At 40.5% G+C, this 15,302-nt stretch overlaps 1 protein-coding gene and 1 pseudogene across 1 annotated transcript; both read right to left on the reverse strand.

Annotated features, from left to right (window-relative positions):
* Positions 1 to 4,040: 4,040 nt before the first annotated feature.
* On the reverse strand, positions 4,041 to 5,219 carry LOC140230025 (integrase/recombinase xerD homolog; annotated as a pseudogene).
* A 2,993-nt stretch (positions 5,220 to 8,212) lies between these two features.
* LOC140230026 (uncharacterized) lies at positions 8,213 to 9,494 on the reverse strand. Its single transcript, XM_072310232.1, has 2 exons — positions 9,074 to 9,494; positions 8,213 to 8,604 (listed from the first exon to the last, which is right to left on the reverse strand). Exons 1-2 carry the CDS (start codon positions 9,492 to 9,494, stop codon positions 8,213 to 8,215), a joined length of 813 nt encoding a protein of 270 aa, XP_072166333.1.
* Between the last annotated feature and the right edge of the window lie 5,808 nt (positions 9,495 to 15,302).

Here is a 15,302-nt window from a genome sequence, read left to right on the forward strand (position 1 = left end):
CAGTTTACGCTCTTCCAGAGTGTATGCCTTCTTTCTAGCATTTAGGTAGGTGTTGGGGGGGGGTCTATTTGAATGGACTTGTACATTATTTATAAAGTTTAGAGTCTGCTCTTTCAGGATCTGCCCTTAACTGGTGACTTTTTGTTGGTTTAGTGGTGCAAGGTCACATTTAATAGTATTAAAAAATAAAAATAAAAACATTATTTAAAAAAATTGAGTTCATACTCAAGTTTTGTGTGAAAGTATTTACTTTAGATTTTGTCTGCACGTTTGTATTTTGACTTTGTCAATTTGTTTGTTTGTTTGTTTTTTCCAGTTCAAATCTGTATCTGTGCACTATTAGGTAATAAAGATGTACAGTTTTACATGCCATTTAAAGGCTTTGTCATGTACCTTCCATTTTTCATAATTACAATTATGTAAATCGTTATATACTTTGTGCTAATTTGTATAGTAATATGCATCAATACCTGTGTTATCGTCGTTTGATTTGTATGTTATATATGTATGTGTTTTTTTTATCCTTGTTGTATGATGAAAATGAATGAAATGAAATGAAATGAAATGATTAAGCCCGAAATCCCACACCAGAAATGAAGACCGAGACCCTCACTTCAGTAAAAGTGTAGCACCGGCCGTAGTATATAACATTATGTTAAGGATATATGAAACGTACCAAATGCACAATATAAACTATGACTTCAATGGCATATTTTTTTCTATTTTCTTATCTTTTGGATACAGTATTTTAAGTTTATTTTACCTTTTTGTTTTTGCTATTTCACACATCCAACGCAAGCCTGGTATCCGCTCATATGCTTCTTTTATATATGCGCCCTCGACTGCGTATTGAGAATTCTGTTGCGCATTTTATCCTAGGTTGCTGTTAGTGTGTTGATCAATGGCTTAAATATTTATATGATGACCGCGCTGTTCACACTGCAAGCCAAAACGAAAGTAAATTTTATCAATTCCTCTTTCATTTTCAATACTCTCATTCCTTCATTCTGTGAGGTCAATATTCTAGCTTTTCATATTCAGCTCTCAAAAAATCCAAAATGAATACCCGCACGATAGGTTTTTGGTAACAGATTATAATTCATGCTGTAATCCATGACGCGGAAACAACAGTAGGTAGACAGCTACGGTACTAATTATAAAATCTACATTCTCAAAATTCTTTCACTTATGAAAATAATATTGAAACATAATGAGTAGCAATAAACGTGAAACATCATGGTTTACTCACCTGTGAAAAGAAACTTTGTTGCTTTTCTGCAGCCTAAGAATTACTGCAGCCGGGAAAAACACAGGACTCTGGCATGATCCTATTTCGCACTAATCAAAAAGTACACAAACAAAAAGAGCAACGATGTCGACATCTCTTTCACAATGAAGTCATCGCAGAAAATCACATCACGTCGTGCTGAAAGACGCTGTCGGGCATGACACTTGCGGCTGGCCGGCACCCAAAGAGAAAGATTAAACCACTCTCCGAGCTTTGCCGGCACCACTGTGGAGGACTCGTCTGCGTCGAGCGCATTTGAACAGTGTGCTGCCATCTACTGATAAATAACTGTACAGGATCCGTGCATGGCGGCGAATATTTTTTCCGTACACAATAACGCAATGGGATAGCAATTATTCATAAGTTGAGCTGAAATTTTGAAGTGCGGAAGCGCGTGGACTACGCTAAAATTCTATAGCTTGGCCAATTTGTTCACGAATGTACGGACTCTCATACTATACATCGCGCCATTCTATACATCGTATTCATGATCACGTGTGATCACTGCGTGCGTACGTACGTGCTCGCTATCCAGTTTACATTCGATTCGCAGTTCATGAGTGCTAGCGCGCCCTACGTAACCCCGCTGGTAATATGCGGGGAGCGGAGAGCATCGTGATTGTCAGCCAGGGCAGCCGGCGCCGCGGCGTGGCGAGCATGGTTCGAAGAAAATGCAGTCGACTGTGGAGAGCAGGGTACACGAGAAGCTCGCGTGAAATGTACAACCTTACAAGCTACAACCTCTACAGCCATAGGCTTAGAATTGATGCCACATTACCACTATTTGTACATGCATAAATGGCCAAATGAGAGCTCTTCCGAAATCTTTTGCACGCCCTTTTTGTCGATCGGGTACTTAGTATTCGTAAATACATCGCTACCACAGTAGGCCTACTTCGTACTTGGCTATGAAGCGGACATGTATTCACAATCGACTTCTCAGTGCTGCCAGGTGACTCGAGCATCGCGAGTGCACTTTCGAAATACAACGATAAGATCATTACAAATCCACATGTAAACATGTAATAATAGTAGACCGAACTTCAGTAGAGTTTAGTTCTGTGTTTTCAAACTGATTAGTTGATTAGAAGTAGGTGATAGATGTCGGCGTGAATGCATCAGACGTACAAGGTGATATGTGTGTGCATGGTCATGTACTATGTGTACGTACGTTGTATAGAGCTATCGCAAGCGACAGTTATTTTCCTGCATGTTGCATTTTGTTCATTGATCGGACGAACCACGTGAGTGCAGTGACATGTTTACGCTAGAACGTACATGCACAACACACACACACACACACACACACACACACACATACACAGATACTAATACTACTACTACTACTACTAGTACTGTAATAGGTAGCTCGCTGCATAATGTGTGTACACAGAGAGTGGGGCTGTGCAGGGATCACTGCAAAAAGTCCGGTGTTAAATAGTGAACACCGAGCTGGTGTTAAATTTTCGGTGCTCATTTATGGTGTTAAATTAACACCCCCGGGTGTCATTTCCAAATTTTAAACTGTTTTTTGAAGAGTTTCTTAGTAACTGCACTTCTTGTTGATTTTTAATTTACACAAGACGATCAAGAATTTTACATTAAAATACTAGATTTTTGAAAAAATGTGAAAATAATTTTACACCAAAGTAACACCAGCTGGTGTGGTCCCTTATTGAAGCTGGACGGGTGTTAAACCATTGATATTAACACCAACAAGTATCAAATCAACACCATGTGGTGTCATTTTTTAATTAACACCAGTACAGTGTCAAAATAACACCAGGTACAGTGTCAAATTAACACCACGAAGTGTCAGGTGAACACTTTTCAACACCATCACAGTGCATTTTTAACACCTGTGGGTGTGGTCCTTTATTGAAGTTTGATCGGTGTTAGATTTAACACCCGTGGTGTTAAATCTAACACCCATGTTTTTACAGTGAAGGTTGTCTCACCTCGCTGGGCGCGAATATTTTTTTCGTACATGGAAACGCTACAGGACATGAATTATTCATAAGTTTAGCTGAAATTTTGAATACGCAAGCTCATGGACTTCACTAAATTTATTCCCTAATTAGCTACTCAAACGTGAATAAATTATTTTCAATCCCGCCTCCCTTCCCTAACGCATAACCTGCAAAAGAACATAATATATACATAATACCTGAATCCTAGGGGAGCACCAAGCTTCGACGGCAAGACAGAACGGACGGAGAGAACTGATGACTTACGTACGCACCTGGAAACCCCCCTCACGAACTGCTTCTTGACATGCCGGAACCAATACCGCCTCCCGATGTTCTTATCCCGACAGCTGTTTCGTCCTGGTCATATGGTCCTCTATCTTGAGCTTGCAGGCCGTCCCGACAATACCAGTGATGGACGTCGCAATTCCGTCTCTGAATAAGACGTCCGTTCTGCTGCGTGTCGAACTAGGTCAGTGAGCTCCACAGCTCTCTCCGCCTGCGAAAGCTTCGAACCCGGCACCTGTCAACATTCTTATGCTAATAGGTTAGCTCAGCTAACAATTGAAAATATATTTATTCCCTAATTCGCTACTCAAACGTGAATAAATTATTTTCAATCCCGCCTCCCTTCCCTAACGCATAACCTGCAAAAGAACATAATATATACATAATACCTGAATCCTAAGGGAGCACCAAGCTTCGACGGCAAGACAGGGCTATTCCTATGCCCTCCCCTCTCAGTCAATTAAAGAACGGGTAACAAGGAAACAAAACGCATACAATTTCATTTAGGAGATTTTAATCCAAGTTTCATTCCATAAACAATGTGTCAGTAATATGTCACATGCTTCATAATAGTGCAGAATAAACAAGGCAGTTTATTCGCTTACTAACGTTATCATATACAATCAACGTTATATCCATACGCAATGTTTTAGAGGCCCAAATTCAAAGATACCGAGAGACGATCATTCATACTATCTTTAGTGTATCCATCCTTGGCAGTTTCTGAACGCCATCTACCATGCTTCTTAAACAGTCTATCTGGGACTCCAAATTTTGCGGCCGCTGAAGCACCGCCGCTTCGAAGGCTGTGCATGCCGAACTTTTTCGGTTCTAAACCCACTGCTGACAGGGCATCCCGTAAAAGATCCAAACACCTAGTGTATGACAATTGTCCATCCCTTAATTTGTAGGATTCTTTGGACTTACAATAATTGACGGGTCTGAAAAGAAATTTCTCATCAGCTGGATCATCTAACTCCGCAGCCAACAAATACTTCCGCAAAGCCGAAACCGGACAGGTTGGTGTATTAGTAGCACCTATGAGGACCCATGCTCTTTGTCTATAAATATCAGTTTTACTTTTCATAATGAAAATGTTCACATGGGAAACATACATATCAAGATCGCACCTACGAATATTTATCAGTTCGTCATATCGTAGAAATCCAGCATATGCAATCAGTATCATGGCACATAAACGAATATCCACTAAACTAGTGGAAGAACTATATTTCTCTACAACTGCCTTCAAAATTTCTGGTGTAATAGGTTCCTTTTTTTACAATTGGTTTATACAGCAGCTTCTTCAATCCTTGAAGTACAATGTGTAGAAACTTCCGATCACACGGGTTAATGTGTACCTTGGGATTACAGTCATAATGCCATTTTATAGCGTAAAAGGCCGACTCCATCCTGGAGTAAGGAGCACCACTTTGGTATAAATGAATGAGGTATCGACTAATGTCTTCTGGTTCAGCCAGAGCTAAATTTACCTTAAATTGCGTACACCATTCTTCCCAGGCTAACCAAGCTCTCTTGTATTTATAAACCGTGTTATCAGCTCTTGAAGCTGCCAAAATCTTGGTCAATGTTTTACCATATTCGTCCTGTGGCGAAAATCTGGGGGGAATATAAAAAGAGGAATAGCACAACTTACACCTATCCTGTGTGGCCATTACAAGACATGCTATACATTCGACACCTAAACAACATGGTGTATAGACCCCAAAGGCTAAAATTTTAGATGAATTTCATTCGCCGCTGCCAAGCGCAGCATAAAAATTCATCAAACCGCGGAAAGAAAGCTACAAAGCTTTCATTCAGCCCTGCGGCAGATTCCACAGCCATGCGGCTGATTCCATAGCCATGCGGCTGATTCCATAGCCATGCGGCTGATTCCATAGCCAGGCGGCTGATGCCATAATATAGTCCTACGACTGATACGTTATGAAATTATGCAGAATTTTCATTTGCCGCTCGCCACCCCATTCAATCGTACACATAACACTGGACTTTGGAATTTCTTTGTCCCAAATATAGAATTCCTATTTCTGCCTTGAACGAAAACTCCTTCAGGATTATCAATCTTTACTACACGCGATATTAATAAACGAGATTCTCTATTCTCCGAAAATAAAAGGGGCCAAAATGGGGCAGAAGGCCAATATGGCACAACTAGAGTTCCCATAGCGGAACACACTCTAACGTGATTCAAAACTTGCCCAATACTATCGATAGGGGCACCAGCCAATTATTCTCGCCCGCCCAATCGCACGAAAACGCGTCTACTGCATCCGTATTAGGACACCAATATTTAGAATTAAACTTTGGTAATTTGAAATTAGAATCATCTGCGAACCTGTCAACAGTATGGGGCCCCCACAACTCATCCAAAAATTTAAAGAATTCAACAGAAACCCCCAGTCATCGAAATCAATAATCCGACTAAGTGCATCTGCACAACGGTTCTCCTCTCTGGGAACCCAGTGAACCTGTAAAGTGATCCTACTTTTTCTGCAAAAATTAAAAATGTCCAAGCTAAGCTCGTGCAATTCTGCAATCATGCTACCCTTCTCCACGATAGAGACTACACCTCTATTGTCTGTAATTATTTTCGCAACCTTACTTCGCAAGTAGGGTGCAAATGATTTCAACGCCAAACTTAGCGCCATAAGTTCTCTCCAAGTGGAGCTTTTCGACATTTCTACTTTAGTCCAGTTTCTTGCCATTTTCATGCCAGCACACTCACCAATCCAGGCTCCACAGCCTGACTTACTGGCATCAGAGTATACAATGGTCTGTGGAATAGAATACTCAAACAACATGCGTTCATTAAGGATGACAAGATTTTCCTTCCAGAAAAATAACTCGGCAATCAAGTTATTGTCACTGTCTATATTGTACTCTTTATCCCAATGATCTCTGCGAATGATTTCATAATGCATAAATCTAGTTTTTAACTGAGTTAAAGCACCCACTACTGGGTAAAGAGAATTGATCTTTCCAGCGATAGCCGCTATTTTTCTTGCTGAAACATGTGGCAAACGTGTCTGAAAAGTGTCCAAACATGACTCCAGGTCCTTCATCCTCCTCTTGGTAATCTTAAGACAACCAATACTGCTATCCCATGTTAACCCAAGCCAATCCAAACATTGGACTGGGATCCACTGCGATTTCTCGACATTAGGTACCAAACCTGCTTTTAATATGTCATCTTTCACTGCCTTGGCCACGGCTTCGCATGTATCAAACGAAGCAGCACGACCCCAACCATCATCTAAATACAAAACAATGAATATCCCTTTACTTCGCCAATGGTTAACAATCGGTTTGAGGCATTTTGTAAAGACGTACGGAGCTGTGGACAAGCCAAACGGCAATACTTGAAAAGTATAATATCTAGGACCATTACCAAAATCCCAACTAAATCCTAAAAAGCGAGTATGGTCCTGAAAAATATCAAAATGATGATAACCTGACTTAAGGTCAAATGAAAACATAAAATCTCCCTTTTTAAAATAAGTAAGTGCTATATTCCAATCCTCAAATTTAACTTTGTCCTTCCACAAATATTTATTAACTAAACGTAAATCAAGAATCAGTCTCTTTTTACCAGAGCTTTGAATTGACACTGAAAGGGGGTTAACAACATGAGGTGCAACAAAAGACTCAACAATTAGTTTTTTCTTTAATAAATCAAGAACAGCTTCATTGACAAATTCAGGGTGAGACAAGGCAGATTTATTGTTTCTTGATTCTAGTCGGGGAGGAGTCTGCAATAACGGTAACATATAACCGTGTTCAATGGTATCTAACACAAATTGAGATGCACCAATGTCTTTCCAAAATTGTATTGACGCCTTTAGTCTTCCTTTGACTATCGGTTCTGAGCTACCTTGCTCATATTCAAAGTAATTGTTTAAGTACAATTCTTCTTCGTACCGTTCACTTTCAGCAAAAGCGATACTGCTAGCTCCGCTAGGGCAGTTAAAGTCTGTCTCCGAAATATCTCGAGAAGTACCGGAAGCTGTTTCCAACTCATCTTTCAGGGAAGACTGGATTAACTTGGCGCCATTGCCATGCAGCGTGTCATACCGAACGCCTGTACGTGGTAAAATCACAAGAGAACTCAGCTCGGAAGTACTAGCTCACGAATTGGTTATGCCCGCTTCCAACAAGAAGTAGACTACATTATCCATTCATCATTGATGACAACATTCTTAATTATTCCTCTGACCTCTCTCATACACTATCATCTCATTGTTCTTCATCGCAATCATGTTGAGAACACAGTTATCCCGTAGCTTACGGTCTAGTTGAATACGCGAGTCTTGCTCGATACAGCCGCATTAACAGGGCGGACTTGGCTGTTTGATTTTCCACTCCATTTTCACTTCTAATATCTAAGGTGTTACCCCAAGGAAGTCTATGTCAGTTCCCTTGATTCATTAATTATTGAATGTTATTTTCAGCCAGATTAACATTCCACTATATGTGAATTTCTAGGTTTTAAAGTGTGCATTCAAGGGCTCCTTTTTCCCACGAGATAACTCATGCTTAGTATCTGACTGGAGAACGGCTAACACGAGATAACTCGTGCATCGTAGTCAACGGATTAAACGATCAAACTAATTTACCTTGCTCATTTTGTTCCATAGAAGCAGGACCATTAGCGTTGCTGCGCGATGTTATCCCTGATCGGGGGACCTTGGTTACCGGCCCCTGGACACCCCCTTCTCCAGTGCCCTTGCTTTCCGCACGCGAAGCAGAAATCTGTCGACTTTGGCCCACTGCTGGCCCCTCGCCAACCAAGGGTGGGGGAGTTACCGGTACCCCCATAAGCGTATCTACTTTTTCCGCTAAAGCCGCGAAAAAAATGACCAGAAGAAGGGCTTGCAGTCCTATATCCATCACTCTTCGGAGGTTCGCCCTTGGCGGCTGGGATGTTCCGAGACGATTTGCGTTTTCTCGCCGCCCTTGCCTGTGCCTGCCTGATACGTTTTTCATCCTCAGAATCGCTTGCAAGGTCATCGCTCAGATATTCGTCAACTGCTGACCACCCTATAAAATGAGATAGTGCTACTTGCATAACAATTAAATAATTTGTAGAGAATCACATATTCAAGAATTCACCGAAGCTGACAGACTGAAACTTATTTACATAATAGCAGCAGCCTGCTCAATGTAATGCATATTTCTGTCACGATACAATTTGCAGGTTGTATATATATATAATATGTCATGGAATTTCCATAACGAGTGTTCAGCCCTTATCGCCATGGCCTTACGGCATACCCAGTAGGGGGGGGGGGGGGAGGCATTTGCCCCCCCCCCCACACAATTTTTTCCATACTGTATTTCCATACATAATCATACAATTTTTCAATTTTTCACAGTGTGCAACAATCACTCAATTTCACTTCTAAAAGTACATTCTAGCCCAGGCGCTCCGCGCCCTCGCTTTCCTCATTATCACACCAACGATTAGAACCTCTCCCAAGAATGTTTATAATTCTTTTAAAACACTAACCTGCATCAGATTTATCAGCAAGCCTGATTAACTTCTTTCTTTTCCTGATGTCGGCTATGCCCTCTTTCAACTTGGAAAGGGCAGCAACGTGCTTGCCTTCCTCCAGTAAGGCCACGCCCTTCTCTAGCTTTTCCTGCAAACTAGAGTTGAATTCGAATTGAACTCTGTTGCCCTTGAAACGAAATGACAATTCCGACGCCCTTTTTAGTTGTTGAAGTTCCGTGGAAGCGGCAGAGAGCTTTTTCTCGCTTTCCTCTTTCACTTGGGCGATAGAAGAGTCAAAATACTCCTTAAAGGAACCGAAGGCCTCTTTAATGGCGTTGCTCACAAATGACGGGGTCAGTGTTGCGGGTTGAGAAACTGTGGGGACTTCAGAACCCAGGGTGTGGTCTTGCTCTCTGCTGAATTCCTGATCCGACATTTTGATTTCGGAGAGCAGAGTCACATTGCCGCTAGTGCACGATAATAATAGAAGCGAGAGGGAATAAGACGTCCGTTCTGCTGCGTGTCGAACTAGGTCAGTGAGCTCCACAGCTCTCTCCGCCTGCGAAAGCTTCGAACCCGGCACCTGTCAACATTCTTATGCTAATAGTTTAGCTCAGCTAACAATTGAAAATATATTTCTATGGCTTGGCCAATTTGTACAGGATGAACGGACTTACATACTGTACATTATTTACATACATGATCACGTGTGATCGTTGCGTGCGTACGTACGTGCTCGCTATTCAGTTTACATTCGCAGTTCATGAGCGCCCTACGCCCTGGAAATATGCGGTGAGCTATATATAGCGGAGAGCTAGAGCAGGGAGGTGCCCATCCTCCCGATCCTAGGCCCTGCCATGCCGGCATGGCAAGAACATCGTGATTGTCAGCCAGGGCAGCCCATGCGTAGTTCACGTAAAATGTACAACTTTACAAGTCACAACTTGTACAACCATAGGCTTGTGGAATTGATGCCACATTACCACTATTCGTACATGCATAAATGACCAAATAAGAGCTCTTTCGAAATCTTTTGCACGACCTTTTTTTGTGGATCGGGTACTAGTATTCGTAAATACACACCGCTACCACAGTTGGCCTATTCCGTACCATGGAGCTACTTAGTATAGCTCCATGTCCGTACCACAGTTGGCCTAATCCGTATCACGCACTACTGTACTCGGCTATGATGAAGCGGACGCGTATTCACAATTGACTTCTCGGTGCTGCCAGTGAACATGGTGACTCGAGATCGAGCATCTCGAGTGCACTTTCGAATTACAACGATAATTAGATCATTACAAATCCACATGTAAACTAATAATAGTAGACCGAACTTCAGTAGAGTCTAGTTCTGTGTTTTCATACTGATCAGTTAGAAGTACGTGATATGTCAGCGTGATTGTATCAGACGTAGAAGGTGATATGTTTTCACGAACCGACGCTATTTCGATTTTGGTCAAAATTTTCAAAATCGAGATATTGGTACCAAATAAAAGTGCTTTCAAAACTCTACCAAATCCCCAAATTTTAGATCACAAAATTAATTATTCTTAATTTTATCAAAGAAAGAAAAAAACGACGGTACTCGAAATATCGAGAAATTGAGAAAAAGGGGTTTCACGAACCGACGCAGTAAAGATACGCCGGTTCGTGAAACCCGAAATTGCTAGGGTGAAGAGCAATGCGGGTTTTACGAACCGTCGCGGTTGCATTATTTTGAGCTTTGTTCAACTTACTGGCCTAGAATTAGGTTTTGGCCCTAATCCAGATCTCAGAGTGAGAACCAAACCTTCTGAAAGATGAATGACGGCCTAGAAGCCAGCCCACTGTCCAGGAGTGAAGTGAATGGTAAGCTATAATCCTATTAGTCAAAGTACAAATAGGGCAACAAAGTTTGTTTTCATGCCAAAGTTAGCACCCCCCCCCCCCCATTTCCATTTCGGATACCGCGCTTCTCGTCTCTTTTTCTCTCTTTCTCTCTTATCACAATACAGGCGTAAGAGTGATCGCAGACGGGGATTCAGGGGAGCGACGAAGCGGGCTCGGGCTATCCTGCTGGGACTAGCTCTTCGGGCATGCATAGTAATAAGATCATTAGCATCTCCACCTTCGGGTTGCTGCCTGGTCGGCTCCGTTTACACAGGAGGTCAGAATCATCGACTTTTATAGTGAGCGTTTCAACCCGGGGCACCTTTATCCTATCATTCCTTTGTAGTCGCTGTCAGGCAACCATGATATCATCCCACTACCGATCTCGAACTGCCTGGTCTATGTGTTATACATTGTTCCGAATGGATTAAAGCACGATACATACGAACTAACAAACAGACAAGCCAAAAAAAAATAATAAGGCAATATTCTCGCGTCATTATAATGTCTGCCATGGGATGGAGCACAGGTGTATTTAGCGGCAGGGAGCGGTATTCTTAAATGGACCCAAACATGCCATGGCACTGACTTTCGACAGAAGCCGGTTCCCGCAGGATTGTAGGTTCTGCTTCCTCTTTTCCGCGTTATTCGGGTTTACATACTTGACTGTTTTACCTTGTATCATACATTCCCTTATTTGGGCCCTTCAAGACACAGTTTAATATTGTGGCCAACCGTTCTCATATAATAATGTTAACTCTATTGGCATGGATTACAACTAAATACGTAGATAAGTGAATACATTAGTAAGTAAATAAATTAGAAATATAATACAAACTCGTAAAGTAGCGGCCAGTCAGTGTTGTGCCATCTGGATTATTGTTCGGCCGTGTACGTTCATGTTTCACTATTTAATTATGTTATATGCTAGTCTGGGGGTAGCGGGCACGCTCTAGTAGGGTCTTGACTGGTTGCGTATGAATTTAGGGGATTATAAAGGAGCTGCTCCGTTGAGCTAGCTCCTTGGGTGATTGGAGATAATGATGTCCGTACTTCTCGGTGACTCTGTTATCCTATGGCGGCGGACCCTGGGGGTCCGTTTGGCCGTATTTTGATAAAATTAAGCCGCTATAGGATAACATTTGCTTTAAGGTACAGTTTGAATCGTTCATAATTATATTCCTCTCGAGGTAAAGGGGGCTTTGTTCTGGTAACATACTTTTGGATGCAATTCTATTTACCGGCGAGTAGCGAAGCAGGCTGACCTTAGTACCACGAGGATGGATTGTTATCTAAGCCCTCCGTAAATATGCGAGTCTTGGGGCAGTCGCGCTGGTCGGTGACTGCTTCAAGGCGTGGACGCAAGGGATCGGAGTTGGTATATGTGCCCTCGTGAAGCACTTGTTAATGCGACCAGAACAGGTGTTTGGGTTTTATTTCCTGCCAATTTCGCTATCGGTGCGGCGGGGCAGATGGACTTTTACGGGTGGCTTTGCTTTCGCTTGATATACCAGTTGAGTAACATATGAATTAAGGGCCCTTGTCACAGAGGCTATAACCCCCTTCATCTCGGGATGCATAATGCTGGGAAGTGTATTACTATTGTACGTGTTTGGAATGGTGTAAGAAGTTCTCACTATATCAAAATGTATATTATGCAATATCGAACTCGTTATTATGGATAAGCACGTTGTCATTCGATTGTAGGGATTATACAACTTATGGCTTCCACGATTAAACCACCATAACCGCAGATTTGGTTTTCCATGTCTTTTTATTGTGTCATAGCAAGGAGTAATGTACGTTAACAAGTTGATGTTAGTTATCTATGTCAACTTACTGATTCAGTAATAGTGGTACTGTCATCCTGTTGGATATCGCCGCAATATCATCCGCGACGTGTTAATTTCGTGTCACAAAGACAAAAGTTGCCAAGATCTAATAGTATTAGATGTCTAGATCTAGATGTAGTCTAGATCTAAGTAATATAAATTCTGTGTAACTTAAAAGTGAAAGGTCTAGACTTCACTTAGTCTATAATTAGACCAGACATTCATGAGGCAAAGGCCTATTTAGTAGATCTATTCTTATTCTATTTTAACGTCAATTCCTACTAACTCGCCACGTGTTATTCCTAGGGCCAAGGACTTCTGGGTTAGTGATTTTTTTTTTTCATAAATACCAAACAGCAGACGTGTTTCATTTGCATTCTTGCACAGACTTCATGAAAATATGTGCAGTATCAAAGAAATATGATGCACATGACAATGTCAGTGTTTTATAGGTGAATGGTTAATACCTTTAAAAGCTGAATGATAATGTAGAGTCTAGGTCTAATTAAGATGTTACAGTCTCTGATAAGAAACAGCTAGGTTTGATTGTCGTAGACTGTTTCCCAAATGCAGGTACATGTAGTAATATTCAGCTATTTCAATGCAATGCCTTGTTTACAAGTACAGGTAGATTTATATTCATGTGAATGATAATTCAATTTCTATATGAGACTTACTAAGTGCTAAACATAATATCTTGCATCAGTACAATGTGTAAATGACGAGACAATTTGAATATGCATCAAAGACGAACAACAGCATTTTTTTGACATTCTTTGATCCTGCATAGGCCTACCATTTTGTTTTATGTTTAATATAAATAGAGCAAAATAATTTCAACTTCAGTTTTGTTGGCTGATTTTTTTTTCTTCTCAAAATTAAAGTTGTATCACCATGATGTTTGATTTTCATCAAAAGTTCTTAATTTCTTTCTTTTCTTTCAGATGACTGGTGCCATGTAGTAGCGAAGAACTGGACTGTCTCAGAAAAGAAAAGGAAAAGTACAAGGTCATGTACATCATCAACGGATGTGAATACAATGGTAATGTAGAGTCTAGGTCTAATTAAGATGTTAAAGTCTCTGATAATAACCAAGTTTGATTGTCGTAGACTGTTTCCCAAATGCAGTTAGTAATATTCAGCTTTTTCAAAGCAACGCCTTGTTTACAAGGACATGTAGATTTATTCATGTGAATAATAATTTAATTTGTACATGAGACTTACTAAGTGCTAGACATAAGATCTTGCATCATTAAAATATGTAAAAGGCGAGACAATTTGAATATGCATTAAAGACGAACAGCAGTATTTTTTTTTTACATTCTTTGATCCTGTATACCATTTTGTTTTATGTTTAATATAAATAGAGCAAAATAATTACAACTACAGTTTAGTTGGCTGATTTCTTTTTCTCAAAATGAAAGTTGTATCTTGTATCAAGATGTTTGATTTTAATCGAAAGTTCTTAATTTCTGTCTTTTCTTTCAGATGACTGATGCCATGCAGTAGCGAAGAGCTGGACTGTTTCAGAGAAGAAAACAAAAGTACAGCATCGTGCTGATCATCAAGGAATGTGAATACAATGGCTTAGGAAAGAGGACAATCTACAGATAGGATAGAAGGGAGAAATTGGGATGAAGGGCGACAACATAAGGACGGCATATCTACAGTGAAATGTGATTGTAAAGTGGAAACATGAAAGGAGATTCTAAGATTGAAGGTGAAAACAATGCATTCCATTCTGTGATGTAATTACAATTTTGCTACACCTTAAAAACACTACAGAGAGACATTTATATCAAGGAAAGCTTCATGTGGATATGGAATGTTAGATTTTTTTAAGTGTTCATTGGTATGTGTTTCATGATAATAAATCTTGAAGGTTTTGTGTGGTAATCATAACCTTGTGATAAATCTTGATAGATTTCTAAGTGCACATTGACAATATTACATGATGCTGTAATCAGATTAAGTTCTATTCTCCTTTATTCTTTTATTTATCATTTTGTTGTCTTCAACCCACTCTGAATGTGTCACGTATGATTCTTATAAACATGGGAACATGCACTCCATGTAACTGATAGGACCTATAACAAATTGACATAATTATTCAACCATCACTGGACAGTTCTGTTATAAGATGTTCTTTTTTTAACTAAAACTGTAAATTATGATACGTGTATGTTCCCATGCAAACTCACAACAAAATACAGAAATATGATTTCTTTTAATAATAATTAATTATGTCTCTAGATTTACAATTAAAGAAAGTGATTGCAAAAAGGATGTCAAACATCGTATATTAAAATAATAGATTATTAATTTGTCTCCATCCGTAGTAACGCACGCAACTGCAGTGTGCAGTTTTTAGGCTGCTGTGAAAAAAAAAATCACAGGCAGCCCAAGCGGGATTCGAACCCACGACCTCTGGATTACTAGACCAGCGTCATAACCACTAGACCACCGGAGTGCCCTGGCACTACCTTTACACATGAATAATTAAATATAGAAGGGCGTGGGAGCGCTTCGAAGTTTACTGC

The sequence above is a fragment of the Diadema setosum genome, chromosome 6 (genome assembly GCF_964275005.1).
Source record: "Diadema setosum chromosome 6, eeDiaSeto1, whole genome shotgun sequence".
NCBI lineage: Eukaryota > Metazoa > Echinodermata > Echinoidea > Diadematoida > Diadematidae > Diadema > Diadema setosum.

What these genes read in the sequence shown, in the direction of transcription:
- LOC140230026 (XM_072310232.1), bottom strand. Translation starts at nt 9,494, where the DNA reads ATGTCGGATCAGGAATTCAGCAGAGAGCAAGACCACACCCTGGGTTCT. An exon ending in TGCTGATAAATCTGATGCAG is followed by an intron (nt 8,605 to 9,073) that starts GTTAGTGTTTTA and finishes CTCATTTTATAG; the next exon opens with GGTGGTCAGCAGTTGACGAA.